Raw genomic sequence first — 19,319 nt, forward strand, 5'->3', positions numbered from 1 at the left:
TGTATTTAATTACTCCTCATTTGAGTATGTAATCATTTTAATTTATTTGCACAAACACAGGACATTGTGCTCCACCAGCAGATAATGTTCTTCATTAACACAGGTAGGAACTTTGTGCACAGCAGCAGCAGAAATATTTCCATCTGTGATGCAAAATCAGAATCACAATACTATCAGACTTCATCTTTCAGTTCTCATGGCCATCACTCTGACAATTTGTTAGTAATAATTCACTTCTGATGAAATATTTTGCCAGTCCACAGAAAACAATTTACATTTAATTTCATTTTACCTATCATTCAGTTATAAAACATTAGTGAACAAACTCGGTACTGAAATTCAAATAAGAGAAATGTGCTACAATTCAAATTTCAGTAATTTGTACGGTGCAGAAGTAGAGTTAATTTTTAAAAATTATTTCATTGGTGGTGTAAAGGAATAGTAACAGCCTACACTAGACAGAGATTTCTTTAATTCAAAAACAAAATGCTATGTGGTGGACAAGCGAAGCACAGATCATTTTTACCTTTCACTAAGGCACCATGAATCAATTCTTTCGGTATTCCCAAAAACTGGATCTTGTTACTGACACCCCGTCTCCCAAGTCCTCAATACACTCCAAGACTCACTTGTTAACTTACAACTGTCTTCGAAAAAGTACTTGTTTTTGCTTCACTCTGAATGTTTTATTAGTGAAGTTCATATTTTGAAGCAAACATTTTTCTGATACATTGCTGAATAGTTCAAGCTTATTTCCAAATAAGGTAGAAGTTATAAAACCTGGAATTGTTTAGTAGCTAGTCCTTGAAATCTGACATCACAAAATGATGGTCAGTGAGGACAGCCTGAACTTGGGGAAGTTACTGGATGGGAGTCTTGCACTGGGTAGCGTGTATATGTCTGTATGTGTCTACTTTTTTCCTCCCACAGTACAAAGGAAGCAACTCCTCTGAGGCGCTACATGAGCTCTGCTCTGTGGTATCAGACACACCATCAGATGTGGTACTGATTTCCTGTAATTTTTGAAGTCTAAGTTAAAGTATTCTACTGTGTAGGATTCTAACTGCACACTCCTTTTGATCAAAGCTCTAAATTCTTCCATTTATATTGGGGGCATGTAACCTTTTATTTGTAGTAGATAATAAACAATGCAAACATAATTGCATAATTTTAAAGTATGAGACAACTGAATTAACTTAGCTTTGGGACAATTCTGATTGAACTATGTCTATCAAGGTTAAAAAATACATACTTTGAAAATGTCAAATATGCAATGCTACTTAAATTCTCTCTGCATCTCCTTAACTGTATCTTAAGAATGCTTTTCCTACAAATCTAGTTAGTTCTTAAAAATACTAGGTAAACACAGCAAAGTAATTAACATGCACTTATATTGTGTGAAATTAACCTCGTGTCTTTAGCATATGCGGTATACCAGGGTATGTGATGCTGCATTCACTCACTGAGCACAAGACCTGGGTGAGGTTATGGTACCTCCAATCTTTCACCCCACTGAGCTTCAGCTTCTCAGCAAACTTTAAACTATTCTAAGAATGTATCTAGCATGAAAAGGTACACATTGGGCATAAAATGGGTCCTCAAGCAAGCGAAATGTTCTACTGAGCATTTAATTGCAGAAACATTTATTCCAAAGCTAATAAAAACTGCCACATACCACTTTTTGAGACACAATATACCAGTCTTTAATGTATGCATAAATATGGGTACACATATTGTATTTTTTACCTAAGGAGAATTTTATTAAGAGAAACACTGGCTACACATGACTCCTCAAGTACTCTTAAACTCAGGTCTTGAATTAGATCCAACTCCACTGTATGGTTATTTTGACAGAGCAACAATTAATTTGTGTTTTATTTTGGAACTAAATAAGAGAACTATCAAACAAAAAAATTTCTACATGACTTTAAGCTAAAAATCATTTTGTTGTGAGGCAAAGTCAGCAGATTAAGGAGACAATTTGTCTACCTGAGCAATTTGACTGACAATTTCGTGTTAAATCTACCCAAGAATGAGAAATTTAATTTCGAAGATAAAATCATCTACCCTCTTCATAAGAAAGAATTGAGTACTAACGGGAAGACATTCATACACTTGCCTTAACAAGAATTATATTTATAAGACAATTTGGGAAGACAAAGATAGTATCCAAAGAGTACAATAAAAATACTGTGAAACAATTCGTTAAGTTGAAAACCTAGCCAAAATTTTTAGCTTCTCCAGAAGATGAGAATAAAAAAAAAAATTACGGGATGCCAGAGATTAGAAATTAAATTTTTACAAGAAATATCTTTTATTTCAATTTCTGTTGATGCTTGAAAACTTGCTCTAAAAACACATTCTGAATTTCTCTTCAGATCACATTAATCTTTCACCTTTTAAAAAAACCATTAATGCATCAGTCTGGCATTTCTTTTTATTTAGAATGAAAGTTTCTTTCTTAAAAAAACAAAAAAAGAAACATTTTCCTCCTTATGACTTTCTCATATTTTTATCCAGAATCAGAGATAATTCTGCCATAAAGTCACTGATCATACACAAGACTTTTTCTATAAATTACCTGCCAAGACAGCCTAACAATATAAATCAAACAAATTTAAGAAAATAATGTTGTCACTCAAAGTAAACTGCTTCTCATTTAAGCTTTTAAAAACTCCTTGGTAGGGGCTGGGGATTTAGCTCAGCGGCATAAGCACCTGCCTTGCAAGCAGGCGGTCGTGAATTCGATTCTCGGTATCGATAAAAAGCTAAAAAAAAATTCCTTAGTAGATAACTCCTATGTTTAAAGCTAAATTAAAAATGGGAATCAAAATCAGACCATAATTGAAGAACTCAAGACCCAGAGAACAATGTGGTTTAGTAAAAGTAAACTCAACACAGTTAACATTACTTGAGAACATTTTAATTAATATGCATCAAACGTACTTACATACATAACTGAAATACTGAACTTGTGAAATTTTATATTTTTCTCAGAAAAATTTAGTGATTATCTTTTTCTTGAGAAAGGTAGAGTCCCAATTAATGTGACCAGTCCAGGTTTAATGAACACTAATATCTAAATAGCAGTTCACATTTCTTGTCTACAATGAGGTAGACTATGAACTTTTCAAAATAATGTTAGCAACAGTTTCATGAGATGATTTACAGGAATATCAAATTTTTGAACTGCAAACTCAAAACTCTGCATTGGGATTTTTTTCTGCTTAGGGCTCCTAACATGAGAACACAAGACAATTTTCTTTCCTAATTCCTAGGAAAAGCATTTCTGCAACAAGTCTTGTATCTTCCCTACTATGAGTTGCTCTTAAGAAAGCTTTATCAGCTTTGTGGTTGGTTTCCCATGGTTAATAAAAATCTATCAAAAACATCATAATATGATTTGTAAGGAAAAAATGCTGCTTTTCAAAGGCTACAGGAAAAGGAAAGAAACAGCACAAACACTTAAAGCTAGGTGCACTGCTGATAAATCCAACAGAGTATTCAAAAATTTTATAAAAATGAACAAGTTACGTGTGTATTTCCACTGCTCCAACGGTCTATCATCAATCTGCATGAGAGTTGCCCTGCAGCAGTTTGCTGGTCCAATGTAAGAGTTCATGGTCCTGCTTGTGTATTTGGCCCACCAATGTCCACATTCTGGATAAATTCCGTTCAAAAAACAGAAATGAGGGCAAAGACTCCATATAACAAAGCACAAGGATATGCTACTAACAGTTGCTGTCCTTCCATGGCTAATGCAGAAATAAAAATCTTGGAAGCAGAAAAACTACACCATCCAATAATCCCAGCAGTTAGAATGATTCCTAACATTCCTCTGTAAGAAAAAAAAAAAAAAAGAGTGGGTGAAACGAGTGAGACACTAAAATAACTTGTTTGAAAGAAAAGTATTCTAAATCCACATGTAGACGTATGTGGAAATAATTTTTGTCCAAATGCTGAATTGAACTCTACAGTGATTTCAATGATTCTAAGTCATTCCATGTGATAAAAATCTCATTTACAACTATATTTTTGCTCCTTTAAAATATAAGATTTCCCAACCACAGCACTGCTGACATTTGGGCTGTATACATCTTTGTGGTACTAGCTGTTCTGTGCATTGTTGGGATGTTCAGCAGCATCCTGCCAACACCCAGCTGTGACATCAAAACTGCCTCTACACATTACCAAATATCCCTTGGGAACAAAACTCTTCCTGGGTGAGAAACACTGTATTAGTAAAAAAAAAAAAAAATTCTTCTCTAAAATTCAAATACTAGTATGTCAATTCTTAACACATAAGAAGGATGAAGTCATTAATGAAAATCCAAAACATTTTTTTAAAAACAATAAAGTCATTAACCTGCCACATTTCTATTATGAGCCAAATAGTTAATATATGCTTTTCTCCTAAACCTCCATTTTAGCTTGCTTTTTCTTTTCTTTTCTTTTTTTTTTTCTGGTGGTGCTGAGTACTAGGAATCGAACTCAGGACCTTATGATTGCCAGGCACGCACTTGTGTTGCTGAGCTATATCCTCAGCCCTTCCATGTTAGCTTTCTGAGTGCAATTTTCTTGGTATAATAAAGCCTAGTCACTGGTCCAGTACTAGCCTCAAGGATATGCTTGAAATGTTGAGCGATCATGCAGACAGTGACTAGAACTTCACAGAAATAAATTACCCCTTACTAACTTGACAAATACAGAATACAGATTTACTATTCTGCATATACATATTCTGCATATATCCAAAGGTCAAGAAATCTGACATGATCTAACAGTAATGACTTGAACTTTTCCATTTAAGGATCACAACTATTCAATGTGTTACTGCTGGGACACTGGTCAATAATACTAAAAGTAGTAAAATTCTTCATCACAAATAAAATAGAGATGGTATAAAAGAGTTCAAAACTTATTGCCTGGCAAGCGCGAGGTCCTGAGCTCAATTCAGTTTCAAAAAGAAAAACTTATTCCCACTTTCACTGTTCATCTTCCAAAAGCATGTAACTTTTCTTCCCTACATGATGTACTATCTCATTGCCTTAGCAAATCAATCATTCACTATCTCACTGAATCAATGATTATCTTACACAGAAGGTGAAGCAAATCTTATTACATAGAATTGGTCCAACTCTAAAACAAAGATCAATACTTACTGTAAAGAACATATCACTGCAAAGCTGGAAAGCAGGATCATGGGAAGAAGACAATATCCAAGCACACTTGCCACACAACCAAATGAAACGCCTGTCATGCTCATTAAGTTTAATAAACAAAACATTCCTAGACATCCAATTGCACTGATCCCATAGACATAGCCAAACTGGATTTTGCCAGCCTGTGAGTAAAGAAAAGATAACAGGTTAAAAGACAAAAATTAAATCTCGACTTTACTTCATCCTAAATTGTACGTGTTTATAAGTTATTCAATTCATGATCACAAAATCTACAGCAATAAATATACTTCATGCACGGAAGTAAAGAAGCAGATCAAGTTTCATGGCCTTCTTCCTAATATACCTAATAGACATTTGCTTTTCTAGTTTGTTTCTAAAAGGAATTTTGGTTGACTCTAAGCAAATAAAAGTACAAAGGTAGAAAGCTATTAAAAATGTTTGGATAACTTCTAATAGCACTTTAAATCACCTCTTTCCTCAAAATGTGCCAAGGCAACTTATTTTCATGGGGATATTCAGCCATAATCAAACAGCAGAAATAATTTCATTATTCATTTTATATGGTATTATAGAAATTAGGAGGAAAGAAACCAGGGTAAGTGGGAAGCTAAGGGAAGCAAGAAGAGAGAAAATGCAAGATGAATACATCGCATATTTTTTTATTACTTTTCCAAATTGCTGGTTTTTACAGTCTTTGAACAAGAAAAAAAAAAAAAAAAAACCTAAGACACTGACTTAACAATTCTGTTCTTGTAAATGTGATCACTAAACACTTTTAGGACAGCGAAGATTAGCTAAATTTGAACCAAGATATGTGAAAAAGTAATATATTCTGGTTACACTATCACTAAAATCAGTCTGTAAAGCATCATGCAAAGTATAACAGTTTTTCAAAATTTGTCATGCAAGACTGAATCTTGAGAAAGTCTCTATAGATTTTGATGAATGGAAAATCATTGAGACTTTTGTAGACTCAAAATTTAATTGCAAATATTTAATAAAGTATGTGGAAAGCTGATAAATTTGAGTTAGTTCACTGATAAATTCATTCATGTAGCAATAAAAAACCTCCTATTTGAATAGTGATTTTTTTGGGGGGGGGGGTACTGGGGATTGAACTCATAACCTCATGCTTGACACTCAAATAGTGATTGTTAACTTTTTAAAGTATTTTCACATAGTCAGTCTGGTTTTATCTTTGAAACAATCCTATTAGTAGGTAGCACAAGATTATCAGTATCAAAGAGAGCTAAAGGATTTTTTTTTTTGGTACCGGGAATCAAACTCACGACTTCACATTTGCCAAGTAGGCACTTACGCTGCTGAGCTAAACCTCTAGCCCGTAGGATTAAATTATTTAGTCAAGGACAAAGTTGGAGAACCATGTTCCACTCTAGCTCTCTGACTAAAAATCTGTCTTCTACCCTTATATTTTTTATCCCTTATAATTCAGATATATGATAAAATCAAACAAAGACAATAGCTATCATTATAAATTCTTATCATTTTCAAAACAACTAACATTCTTGGGGAAGTGTCAGATGGAGAAAAACCTGTTTTTTGTCTTAATGTTTTAATGTATTAAAAGTTAAAATATATAGAAAAGTATCACAAGAAAACAATAAAATAGAAAGCATATAAAAATGGTATTTTTATTTTAAAAAAAGAGCTATAAGGGAAAAGGATATTGTCTTTGAAAAGTAAAAAGGGGGGCTGGGGATTTAGCTCAGCGGCATGCAGGCGGTTGTGAGTTCAATCCCCGGTACTGATACAAATGCAAAAGACAAAAAAAAAAAAAAAAAAAAAAGAAAAGCAAAAAGGATAAAAGGAAATTTTAACGGGGTACTGAAGCCACACAGTATTTACTTGGTTTTTTAATTCTTGTTGTGTCCACTTAGAACGTATCATTTTTAAAATATGTGATATGGTACTTACTGCAGCCCTGGTGGAGAAGTGATGAACAGGTATATATTCAACCATCTCAATGCCTTTCAAAATATATAAAAGACTTACGTATACGCAAAGTTTCACAAGTGGCTTTTGTCGAAATACCAGCAAAGTTTCAAAAGTGGCTTTTGGCGAAATACTTAAAAACTATTCTTTAAGTATGCACTGAGAAATGAAACTAAAAGCTTACCAGTAACAATGTGGCTCCAAAGGCAAGGCAAAAAACCATGGGTCCTGCCAAATCGGTTTCATTCATGATGCTGCCATCAGCTACTTTCAATGGATGCAGAACTGTAAGTGTTTTCTGCCAGATGTGGTCAAAATTGATACCTAACTCTAAAAGAAAAGAAAAGAAAAAAAATCAAAGAAAGATTTGTGGCATACTTTCAATCTAGGTTGAAAGTAGTTGAAAGTATGCTATGTTGTGGCATACTACAATCTATGTTGGAACAGGAGACATAATGAAACAACCAGAATCAAAAGATCTTGCATACTATTTTACCAAGCTCTGACTACCAGTCTGTGCTCTTTGTAAAGTGTATCACTTCTGATTTAGTGTTGGAAAAGGTACTGATACGATGAAATACAATCATTGTGCATTACTGTACAGCAAAACAAAATACAGTCAAGGTTAATGTTAAGAACTCTTTACCTGAGACTATAGGTATGCTTAAGGGCCTCATGAACTTGTACACAAAACTATGTTTCTACGCACATGTGTACATTTTTTGGAAAGTATTCATATTGCAGTAGATCTTCAAAGTCCCCCAAACTCCCACTAGAAAACTATTTTATAGGTTTTGAAATATAATTTGAAAATATAACTTTTAAGTAATGTTACCAATTCTGTTCATTTATTTCCATGTAGAATAATCAATATCAGGCTATTTCACTTCCTCCACTGATAGAATTTAATTATTAATCTAAACTAAAAACCAAAGTTGGTATTGTAACACATTTTATTGTCAATTTATTAAAAAGTCTATGAAAAATCTGGTTTCCATAGGCCCAACATAGTGTTATACACACTCTTCAAAGTAGAAAACTGCTTTGTAAGACTGTCATTTAAAGGAAAAGACAACTTCTCTAAACAAAAAAGCATTTTCACTGACTGGTTGAGTACTATGAAGTTTAAGTTGAACATCTCTAGTTGGAAAAATCCAAAATTTGAAAACTAAAACTTGTGAATACCAACACAATAGTACAACAGTTTCAGATTTTAGGCATTTTGGATTTCTGATGAGAGACATTGATCCAGTGAAGTCTGTAAAATTTTCCAACATTCAAAAGAACTCAAAATCTGAAACAATTCTGGTTCCAAGCATTTCAGATAGAGCTTATTTAACTTGTATTATGGACGGTATTAACCAGTTCTACCTTCTAATAAAGGTGGCTCATCCTCGAAGTTGTTTCCATACAACGGCGGAGATGCAACTGGAGTATACGTCTGAGTTGGATGGAAAATCTGCCCAGTGTATGGCTGCTGTGGCTGCATCATGTCTGGAGGGACAAATCGGCCTTGCTGCGAGTAGTCATAGCCAGTATATTGTCTATTTAAAAAAAAGAAAGAACAAAAAAGTGGTATTTCTCAGAAGTATTTCAACACGCTGACAGTTGGTAATCCTTAAATTCCTAAATTTTCATTTGATAGCTACAAAATATTATGACATCAAATCGGTTTATTTATAACTATGCTCAAGCTGAGTACACTGAAAAATTTAGAGAATCTTCTGATGATGCTAGTATTCCCCAGTGCACAATTTAAGCAGTTCATGAACTTACACTTATCCCTTTTCCCTTTCCTTCCCTTCCCACTTCCTCCAACTCTTGATTCCCCTCCTCCCTCGAGAAAGAGCTATCTTCTTACCAAGGCAATTTTAATGACAAGGGGGAACACAAGGATATTAAAGTTATTTAAGTATTTGTTATGCTGTCTTCTGGGAAAACAAGACTTATCAATTAATGAGACTAATCTAATTATATAGTAAGAAATACAGAAGTAAAACATTTATTTAAAAGTAAAATAATTTTAAAAGTCAGAGCCCTAAATATTCTTTAGTCTATTTTTTTAAAAAATGTGATTCCCTTTTAGGAAATGCAAAAATATGATATTCATTAATATTGAAATTTTAAAGTGGAAATAACTTTTTAAATTAATTAAACATGTTGAGTAAAACAAATAAAAATGTAAATGTTCAGGTATATACATCTTTTAGGAGAGTCCAATATGATTCTCAGGAATTATCAAACTAGTTTAATCCATGTTTTAAAAAATACCATTCATTTTTCTAACTATGCAATAAAGAATTCACTGCACCATTATTTTAGCAGTAGAAGACTGAAAAATAGCTATCAGTAAATATATTGTGATATGAGCATATAATAGATTGCTGTGTCCCTATTAAAAAGAATGAGGACACTCCAAAAATGGGCATGGGAGATGAACACACATTTCTCAGATGTATACCAATGGCATATAACAACATGAGAAACTGTTCAACATTACTGGTCATTTGAGACATGCCAATTAAAATAACCATCGAGATCCATCTCAATCCAGAAAGAATGGCTGCCATCAAGAAACCAACCAACAAAAATGTTGTTGGGCTTATGGGGGAAAAAGGAACACACTTCTCTGCTGTCAATGTGAGTATAGATTGGTGCAGCCACTGTGGAAACCAGTATGGAAATTCCTCCAAAAACTAGGATTGGAAGTCCCATTCAATTCAGCTATTCTCCTCCTCGGTATTTTCCCAGAAAAACTGAAAATATCATGGCCACAATGTTATATGTGCATCCATGTTTATAGCAGTACAATTTATAATAGATAAATTTTGGAAACAACCACAATGCCTATCAACCACAGCACAGATGAAAAAGCTATGGTATTTTTATACAATGGAATATTATTCAGCTATAAAAAGGATGTTGAGGCTTTTATAGGTACATCAAGGCAACCTGCGACTATACTCATAAGTGAAATAAACCACTCACATTTGTAAATACTGTATTGTGTCCCTAGTGTAAAAAATAAATAATAAAAACTGAAAGAGCAGTAAGACCCAAAATGTAGACACTGTAATAATGAAAGGGAAAGAAAATGCTCAAAAGGAAAGAACATGTAGATATACACATATAACTATATATTTAGGTGTGCAAGATATAGACAATCATAGGGCTAATTCTCTGTTAGTTCATCAAAAAGAATAGTTTGTGCTATCATTGTTTGATTATTGGTTCATTTTTATGCTTAGATTTTGTAACTTGAACAACTACTTCTAACTACTTATAACAATATGTAACATATTAACTACTTATTATTTGCAGCTTTTTTGAAAGTTTGTATTATTTCTACCCTTTTTTCTGCTTTGCTTTTTAAAAATAAATAAAAATGACAGTTTTATGTGTACTAATGATAATCAAAAATATTCAGTGAGAAAAAAAAGCAATGTTTAATATAGCATACATTACACATAGCCACTGTGATTGTGGTTTTTTAAAAAATAAACACACAAATACATACCTGCTTGTATAGGCCAAGGATCACTCCAGGAGTATAAAGAAACATCTAACCATCACATTGCTAAGTAACTTGGAAATATGAGGGAAAACTAAATTTTCATATTATTGTATATCTTTGACAATGTATGATATTCATTTATAGAAATTGGTTAACTGTAAAATAACTTACATGTACTATGTAAGTATCTTAACTGAAAATGTATAAAATAATCTTTTTGAATGCTACTATTTGTAAAACATTCTTTTAAGTTGAATCTGGATTATCTTTTATTATCTTCACTACAACTATCAAAAGTAGTTAACTATTGTCTTTCTCATCATAACGATGAGGAAACTAAACTCTAGATTAAAATAATTAGTCCATGGTGGTACCAGAATAAAAAATGAGGTACTATTAAAAATCACTTCAAAATTCTATCTTATAATGATAAATCTTATAATGTTCTTCTCTATACAGGTATTCTTTTCAGTGTTTTTGTACACAAATATGATTTTCACCTATGCAGTCATTCATTGTCACATGTTCACTAACCTCTAAACCAGCTGGTTAAACCAGAGCAAGAATTTACACTGCCTGAATTAATACAATATGCTATTGTGCTGATCTGTCTATGAAACCACAAAACAAGTTCCATATGGCAGTTTCTGCTATGTGTTTAAACAGACTGTATTTTATTCTCAGAGAGGTAAGAAAAAATGCACAACAACATAAAACCAAAATGAATAGTATTTCTCAAACTTTTTGGTCTTAGGGTCCCTTTAAATTCTTAAGATATATTTATACCTCAAAGTGTTTTTGTTTATGGCGGTTATTATCTATCAATATTTACCATACAAGAAATTAAATGCTTAATTTTTAAAATATTAATTAGTTAAAAGTAGTACACTTTAATATAAACACTTTTATAAAGAAAACTACAAAAAATAACAGAAAAGTTATACTGTATCATGTTTTAAAAATCTCATTAGATGCTGGCTTAATGAATGATATTTTTATATCTATTTCTACATAGATGCTTTTGCTGTGATACTTTGTTTTAGTTGAAGTACTTTAAGAACATCCAATGTTGCAGACATGCAGTTGGAAAATAGTATTACAAGGTTTCAGATACCATGAATTTTTGATGCCACATTAAAATTCAAAACAAAGTGGTATTTTTCTAAAATAGAACTTGAAACACCATCAATGAACTTTTTTATGCCCTGTTGCAGTCTGTTGTGTACTTTGTATCTTTCACTCATGGATAATTATACAACATCATGAATTAGTCATCAAGAAAATATTATTAGCTATACATATCTTTCAAACATGGACTTACTTTTACATGAAATAGATCACATCCGTTAATTATCAGAAAAATGGTTAATTACCAGAAAACTGATCATTTCAGACTGACTTCAACTTTTTCAAAATCTTTATTTTTGACTAAAAAACTGATCACCGGCAACACATATTGTCAATTGTTTTTCTCGAAGTAACATTTTCTTACTCATTTTTGAGAAAAGGTCTGCCAAATACTCAAGTCTGAACGACCAGTCTATCAGCTATTTCATATGAGAAAACAGTCTTTTACTAAAAAACATCTGGTTCAGTTTGCAACTCCAACTGTGCATGCACTTTTCCTAGAGCTATCATAACTTTGCTTTTGGAACAGGAATGCTTTATGATGGTTTCCAATTTTGTCACACAATATTAAAGGAGGCTCAAGATTTAATAAAATGAAAATTCTTAATGCTCCATTATGGGAATCCTTAAATGAAAACAGTCACTATGAGAACAATTTGATGTTACTATCTTGATTCACACTTAGGTATTAGCAGTTTTATCAAACACTGGTTTTGTAATATCAGTGCAAATGGTAACACATCTAAAGGATATAGAATATGTTAATATTGTTATGAAAATGATTTCTGACCTTAAAAACTCCCTGAAGTCTCAAGGAGCCTCGGGTCTGCAGTCTATACTGAGAACTACAGAAGTAGATCCATAAATTTCAAGTAAGGAAGAGAAATTACTTTAAGCAATTGTTTCAAAGGTAGCATCAAAAGCAATGTACTAGCACAAACACAGACCTCTAGACCAGTTTAAGACAAAGAAAACAACCTCATGCACCTACAGTCACCTGATTTTTTACAAAGAAGCCAAAAATATGCATTGGAGAAGACAACTTCTTTAACAAAAACAGTACTGGGAAAACTGGATAGCCTCTTGCAAAAGATTGAAAATAGACCCCTATCTCTCAATCTGTATAGAAACCAGAACAAAACAGATCAAAGACACTGATACAAAAACAGATACTTTCAACCTGTTGAGAAACAGCATGAGGGAAACACTTAAAGCCATAGATATAAGCAAAGACTTCCTGTATACAACTGTAACAGCAAAGGAAGTAGCACCAACAGTCAACATATGTGATCATATCAAATTAAAAAGTTGCTCAGCAAAAGAAAAAAACACTTGTGGCCAAAAAGTACATGAAAAAATGCTCAACATCTTCAGCCACTAGGATGTAAATCAAAATAATTTTGGGATTCCATCTTACCTTAGTCAGAATTTCCGGCTACCATTAAGAACCCAGAAAACAAATGCCAGTGAAGATACAGAAAAAAAGGCACCCTCCTGCATTACTGGTAGAGATATAAACTAGTACAACCAGTATGGTAATCAGTAGGGAGATTCTCAAAAATCTAAAAAGTAGAAATAATATTTGACCCAGCTATCTCCTGGGTATATTCAAGAAAGAATTAAAGACATCATATTGTAGAGACAGAGACATACTTACAGTGGTACAATTCACAACAGCTAAGCTGTGGAAACGGCCTTGATGCCTGCTAAGAGATGAATGGGTAATGAAAATGTAGTATACAGGCACAACTGAGTATTATTCAGGCATGAAATCATGTCATTTTTGGAAAATGGATGAAACCAGACATCATCATCTGCGTAAAATATACCTATCTCAAAAAGTTAATAAAATATCATTTTTCTCTTATGTGAGGAACGTAAAATATAATAAATGAATGACTAAAATAAGATAAATTAGAAAACAGACTCCTGCAGATAGGAAGGGGCCAAGACAAGAAAGGAGAACAGGGACAAAGGAGTAAACTGATTTGAAAATAATCAAGGTATGTTATACGCATGAACCAACTCCCCCAAACATCACTTTCACATTATAAACATGTACTGCACTAACAAGAAAACAAAATTATAATCGAAATATCCACACACAGGGTTTCACACCTTGAACAGAGAGTACTGCTTGCTCTCTCTTTGAATCACTATGGTCTTTATGCGTGCGCGTGCGCACACACACACACAGGTAGCATTATCCCATCTTCCAAATGCAACATGAGAAAGACAACAACATGGGATTTAGTATTTGTGTTTTTCAGCAGTACTTGTTTAGGAAAATTTTTGACTCATTCTTGCTGGTTTTAAACTAATATATGACATGGCAGACACACACAATCCTTACAGACTAAAGCAACACTTTCACAGCAGAAAAAGTTGTATATGCTAAGTCAATACTCTCGTATGCGTTCTATTATCAACAAATAGAGTATTTTCATATTATACTAAGTTACCTACTCACGCTCATGAAAATCCTCATATATTTCATTCAAGGCAAGAGCTCTACCACTGAGTCACATCCTCAGCCCTAGAAAATCCTCATACATTTCATAAAGATATCATCAATTAAGTCAAAGATAAAAATATAATGGCTTTCAGTATGTCAGAAAATAGTGATTGATATTACTATGTATTTCAGAAGCATATTTACACTATAACGTGGGATATATCCAATATGATTCTTTCACATATGCACACACAAACACAACAAGAAGAGGTTATAATCAAAGGATTTTTTGATTTTAGTTTTATATTTGGAATATAAATATATAAATGACACTTGTGAAATATCTACAGAGGAAATCAGAAAACGGGAAAGCTGACATCAGAGAGCAAATACAGAAATCACAGACTAGCAAGCCAAAATGAAGACAATCCAAATATGCTATCTGAACCTAGACTTTTGACAACAGAGAGCTGAAGGTCACGACCTGAGAGTTGTAAACAGGTTAGAAAAATATTACTTGACAAACACCTGGATATTTAAAATAATATGCTGCACATCTATTTGAAGGTACACATAGAAGGAAAAGAGTCCAAATTTTTTTGTAATGTGACCTCAGCGTGTCACATTTATTATGACTAATACATCACATCTTTTGGTTTTCCAAACATTATCTATCTACTCTTATTTAGTAACTGGTGCTAATAATTAATTATCCAGAATACAACGTCTTCATTAGTACTGAAGCAATTTTCACTAGCACATGATTTGGTTGGAATGGAATTTTGAGGATGGTCAGTAATAGCTGCTCTGTGGACAACTGAAACTGGATAACAGGATAAATTACATCTTCAAGTGATACAAATATGGACAGGATAGAAAAAAACCCCACAAATAAATCTGCAAGCCTGCAATCTAAATAAAGGACTTCTGCTTACTCTAAAGATGAAAGTCATCTGATTAAAAACAGGTTAGCATAGACAGACAAAGACTCTTCAATGTCCTTGCTGATACTAGCAATGATTTACTAGATGGATTTTGGTCAATAATATTTGCCCTTCCGGACTGGGGATATAGCTCAGTGGCATAAGTGCCTGCCTGGCAAGTGTGAGGTCATGAGTTCAATCCCCAGTACCGCAAAAAAAAAAAAAAAAAGAAATAATAATATTTGCCCTTCCACACAAAATACTCAACAACAACAGAAAATACATATTTTGATAATGAAAATCTTTCAACTTAATTTTTCCAATTCTGCCTAATTATCTAAACTACTTAGCTTATAGAACTAGTTAAATATTGAAAAAGTTTAACGGATTTTTTGGCACTATTATCATTCTGACCTTCAGACTATCAATTTTAATTGAAAGTGCTTAATGACAGTGCTTAACAATGGAAATCTAGAGATTTTCATAGAGTAATTATCATTTTAATTCTTTACAAAAGATACATTATGGTCAGTGTCACAGAAGTTACCAGTTCCAAATTTAAAAGGACACAAACATTTTTGGACCTTGAACTGTTAAACGTAAAATTTGACTAAATAGCTTAAATAATTACCTGAAGTTCCCATCCTCATCTTAAATACCGTAGAAATATTGTTACTAAAAGCTGCTTTTTCATGCTGGTGCATTAGGCTTTCAGAAGATACCTAATTCTAAACCGGGTAATCCCTTCACACCTAAATGTGTCATTTATCTCTCCAGATCAAATAAGATTGAGACAAAAATGACATTCCTAAAAAGCGACATATTCACATTTAATTTTAAGCAGAATCAAACATTCTAAACACATGCTTTCACTGTAGTGTAAACTATATAAATTGTCAAAGCTGAAAAGTTACTTGCTATAGGGTCCTCCACTTCCTCCATAGTCATAGGACTGTTGAGAAGGGTCATCGATGCTGTAACTTGTCTGGTAGAAATCTGTGTTTAAATTATCAAAACCTGACATCGTAAAAGATCTGTAACAGAAGAAAAATGGCATTGTTTACGCCCAAGTCCCATCGAATTTATTCCCGCCGCTCTGGTTAAGCAAATACCCAGAGAACACGGTAAACGTTTCCTCTCTAACAGTAGGGAGCAGCATTCGGAGAGACTTAAGGAAATTTCTACTCTCTGACTCGAAGCCCAAGAAGACAATCGGCCCTCAAGGAGCTCTGAGCCTTAGGTAGGGGCGAGGTCGTGGAAGGAGTGGCTCTACAGCGACTTAAAGTATCAGCAACAAAGATGACTCCTCATCTTGCAATAGAGCTTTACAGGGACGACATGAATACCGCCTTGCAAAACAAAGCTCATAACCTGCTTGGAAAGCGCAGAACGCCGAAAGGTCACGTATGAGGTGCAGGGGCCGCGTCAGAAAAGGAACTGAACGGGAGTGAGACCTGAGCGTGAGGACCAAAGCGGGAGCCGCGCCGAGAGAGGGCAACAAACTGCGCCGCACAGCTATCGAGGGAAGCCAGAAAGTGTGCGACGGACCTAGGACACTCACCAAAGGCGGAGGGAGCAGTGGCGGCAGCAGTTGAAGCACCGGCGGCCCCAAATAACCCCTAAATTCAACTCCAAAACGTACACTAGTCTGTCGCTACGTGTCACAGGGCCAAAGAACAGCTTCCGGGGCACGCCGGCTAGTGCGGACGTGTTGGCAAGTTTTGCGCCCTCCGATTGGACGATGGGCGGAGCTAAAGGACCGGAAAAGGGTATGGCACATGCGCAATATCAACTGACTGGCCCCGGGATGGACCAATAGGAAGAGGGAAAGTGCTCCCAGCGGTCTGGTTCGCGGCAGAGGCCGGAAGATTCGCGCCCCGCAATTGCTAGGTAATAGTTCAGTAGGATGCTTCCTTCCTTCGCTGGCCTCGGACCGGGAGCAAAGCGGAAAAATGCCTAAATTAAATTGACAGAGCCCCCCTCTGCTATCCACTGTCTCTTAAGAGACTGCTGCTTTCTCTTAATGTGATTTAGGCACAGTACTAAAGAGTTTATAGGTATTATTTAATCTTCACAGCCCCAATTAAGTTCGTACTCTTGTTTTTTTCTAAGTGAAACTTAAAGAGTTTGTTTATTCTCTGCTAGCTGCTAGGGGTACATGGTGAATACCAGCTAGGTCTCCTGCGGGACAGGGATAATCGGACACAAATACATGTAGAGTAGCTGTTAATTTTCTTAATGCCTCATAATTCTTTAAAGAGAAAATACTTATTTAGGAAGGTATGTTTGGAAACCCACTCTGAGAGGGAAGTGTTCCAAAGGGAGATGATTTAAGAAAGGAAAAAGGTAAGGGGAACAGTAAAAACTAGTTTAGTAGAGTTTCTGAATCTACACTGCGACATGCAGAGGATTCTTTCTGTAGCGTGTTTCCCAGCGTCCTTGGTCTCTATCACTAGTGTTCAGTTAGCAGCCCTTCCCCCATGTTGTGAATACCAACAATTTGATTCCAGGCATTGCTAGATATTCTTTAGGAAGTAACTTTAGCCCAGTTTGGGAACCACTTAACTGAAATGAAGCCAAGGTGAAGCAAATGAAAGGAAAGGCCCAGAAATTGAGGCTGGAATGATAGAAGCCAGGAAACGGAAAATCTTTTATGATTTGGGTGGTGATCCTAAAAGAAATGGGAAAGCATTTAAGATTAGGAACTGACAGGTGACATGACTAGATGGTGGCGTCCTTTTGAAAAAGATTGCTTGACTACTGTGTTAAATTACTTTCTCAGTGTGCTGGAATCCTGAATGCTGTAACTCTAAACACCATGCTTTTAATCTATAAGCAGCACTGTCTTTAAGATAACACTAAAATTTACATGGTGAGCATTTTCATTATACTCTTTGTTCAGAATAGTGTATTTTTCACACAATAACTCAAGACTGATGTTGTGTGGCCAGTTTCCAAAGGAATAATAAAATTTTACTGGTTAAAACTTTTCCTTCAATTCCCCAGCCAAAAAATAAAAAGTATTCCCTTTCAAACAAAAATATCAAGAAGGATGTGGCAACCAAACCAAAAAAACCCCAGCAGTCTACTTGAGAGACACTTTGAAGTCTTACCAGTGAATTTCTGACATCACTCATTCAACTATATATCGCTTATTACCAATCACTTTAGCATGTACTGATGCAGGTACCATGTGTACAACTTTAGGTAAATAATCACATTATGGTTTACTGGAGACTATCCCATCCCATTTTACACCTTTTCCACAACATAATTATTAATAGTGCCTCCTTTTCATTCTTAGGAATATCCCAATTTGTCTGACAATGTATATGGTTGCATTCTTGTATCATGTATCATGTATTCATGAAACTGTTCTAGTTCTCAATAGTATGCAATAATATATCAATTTACTTAATGATTTTATGCTTTAAAACCTAGTTTCTGTTTTTTTCATCTGTTGCTTTTATTTCTTCCTATCCAAAAGACACAAAACTCTCAAACTTCAATGAAATATAAGGATATGAAGATTAAATAAGCCTTGGCTGCTTAGGAATGCATTGTTAGATATAAATGGTATTCAAATTTTGTTTCTGTGAAAGTAGTTATCATACTTACATATTTCATTTTTTCTCTTCAAATTCCTGCCCCAATTGAGAAACCAAGCAAGAATCTAATTTACTGATTTAACTTTCCATTTTGTTCAAAACATAAACTAAGGTATCCTATAGAAATCTCTGGAGATTTTGATAACCTCAGTTAATTTTATGGCTTATTATGTAGGCCTTTCTGTTTGGAAAATGTTTTTTATGTTGCTTACCTTGTCTGGGATAGGTTCCAGAATGTTATAATAAGGAAAGCTAAAGAACTTGGTTCATATTCCAAGGTCTGTGGAAGTCATTGAGTTGTGTTTTTTTTTTAGAAGAAAGCCTCAACAGATTGTTAGAATGTGAATTGGAGCCTATTAACAGCTGCTCTCTGCTGCTCTGAGTTCTCATGTATCAATCACCAAACTTGTAACTGAAAAGAAAAGGACATTCTAATCACAAATAATATATTTTACCTAGCTTGACAGTATGCTAGTATACACAATAACTCTTTTGTAGACATTACATACACATACAAGTAAGTGTTTTCTTAGGATGGCAGTGAAATTGTGTGTA

The 19,319-nt window shown here is 34.2% G+C and overlaps 1 protein-coding gene across 3 annotated transcripts; it reads right to left on the minus strand.

The window, feature by feature from the left end:
- Nucleotides 1-2,907: 2,907 nt before the first annotated feature.
- Nucleotides 2,908-16,900, minus strand: Yipf5 (Yip1 domain family member 5). 3 transcript variants are annotated; one of them, XM_005006975.4, is made up of 6 exons: nucleotides 16,718-16,900; nucleotides 16,071-16,190; nucleotides 8,508-8,680; nucleotides 7,321-7,466; nucleotides 5,163-5,344; nucleotides 2,908-3,838 (listed from the first exon to the last, which is right to left on the minus strand). In XM_005006975.4, the coding sequence occupies exons 2-6, from the start codon at nucleotides 16,178-16,180 to the stop codon at nucleotides 3,676-3,678; spliced, it is 774 nt and encodes a 257-aa protein (XP_005007032.1). In that variant the 5' UTR covers nucleotides 16,181-16,190; nucleotides 16,718-16,900; the 3' UTR covers nucleotides 2,908-3,675. The 3 variants fall into 3 exon arrangements, with proteins under 3 accessions (XP_005007032.1, XP_005007033.1, XP_063088361.1); XM_005006976.4 differs by lacking the exon at nucleotides 16,718-16,900 and adding an exon at nucleotides 16,528-16,548; XM_063232291.1 differs by lacking the exon at nucleotides 16,718-16,900 and adding an exon at nucleotides 13,436-13,484.
- Nucleotides 16,901-19,319: the final 2,419 nt, after the last annotated feature.

Source organism: Cavia porcellus, unplaced genomic scaffold, assembly GCF_034190915.1.
Source record: "Cavia porcellus strain 051 isolate PalLab524CR breed Dunkin Hartley unplaced genomic scaffold, mCavPor4.1 scaffold_21, whole genome shotgun sequence".
Lineage (NCBI taxonomy): Eukaryota > Metazoa > Chordata > Mammalia > Rodentia > Caviidae > Cavia > Cavia porcellus.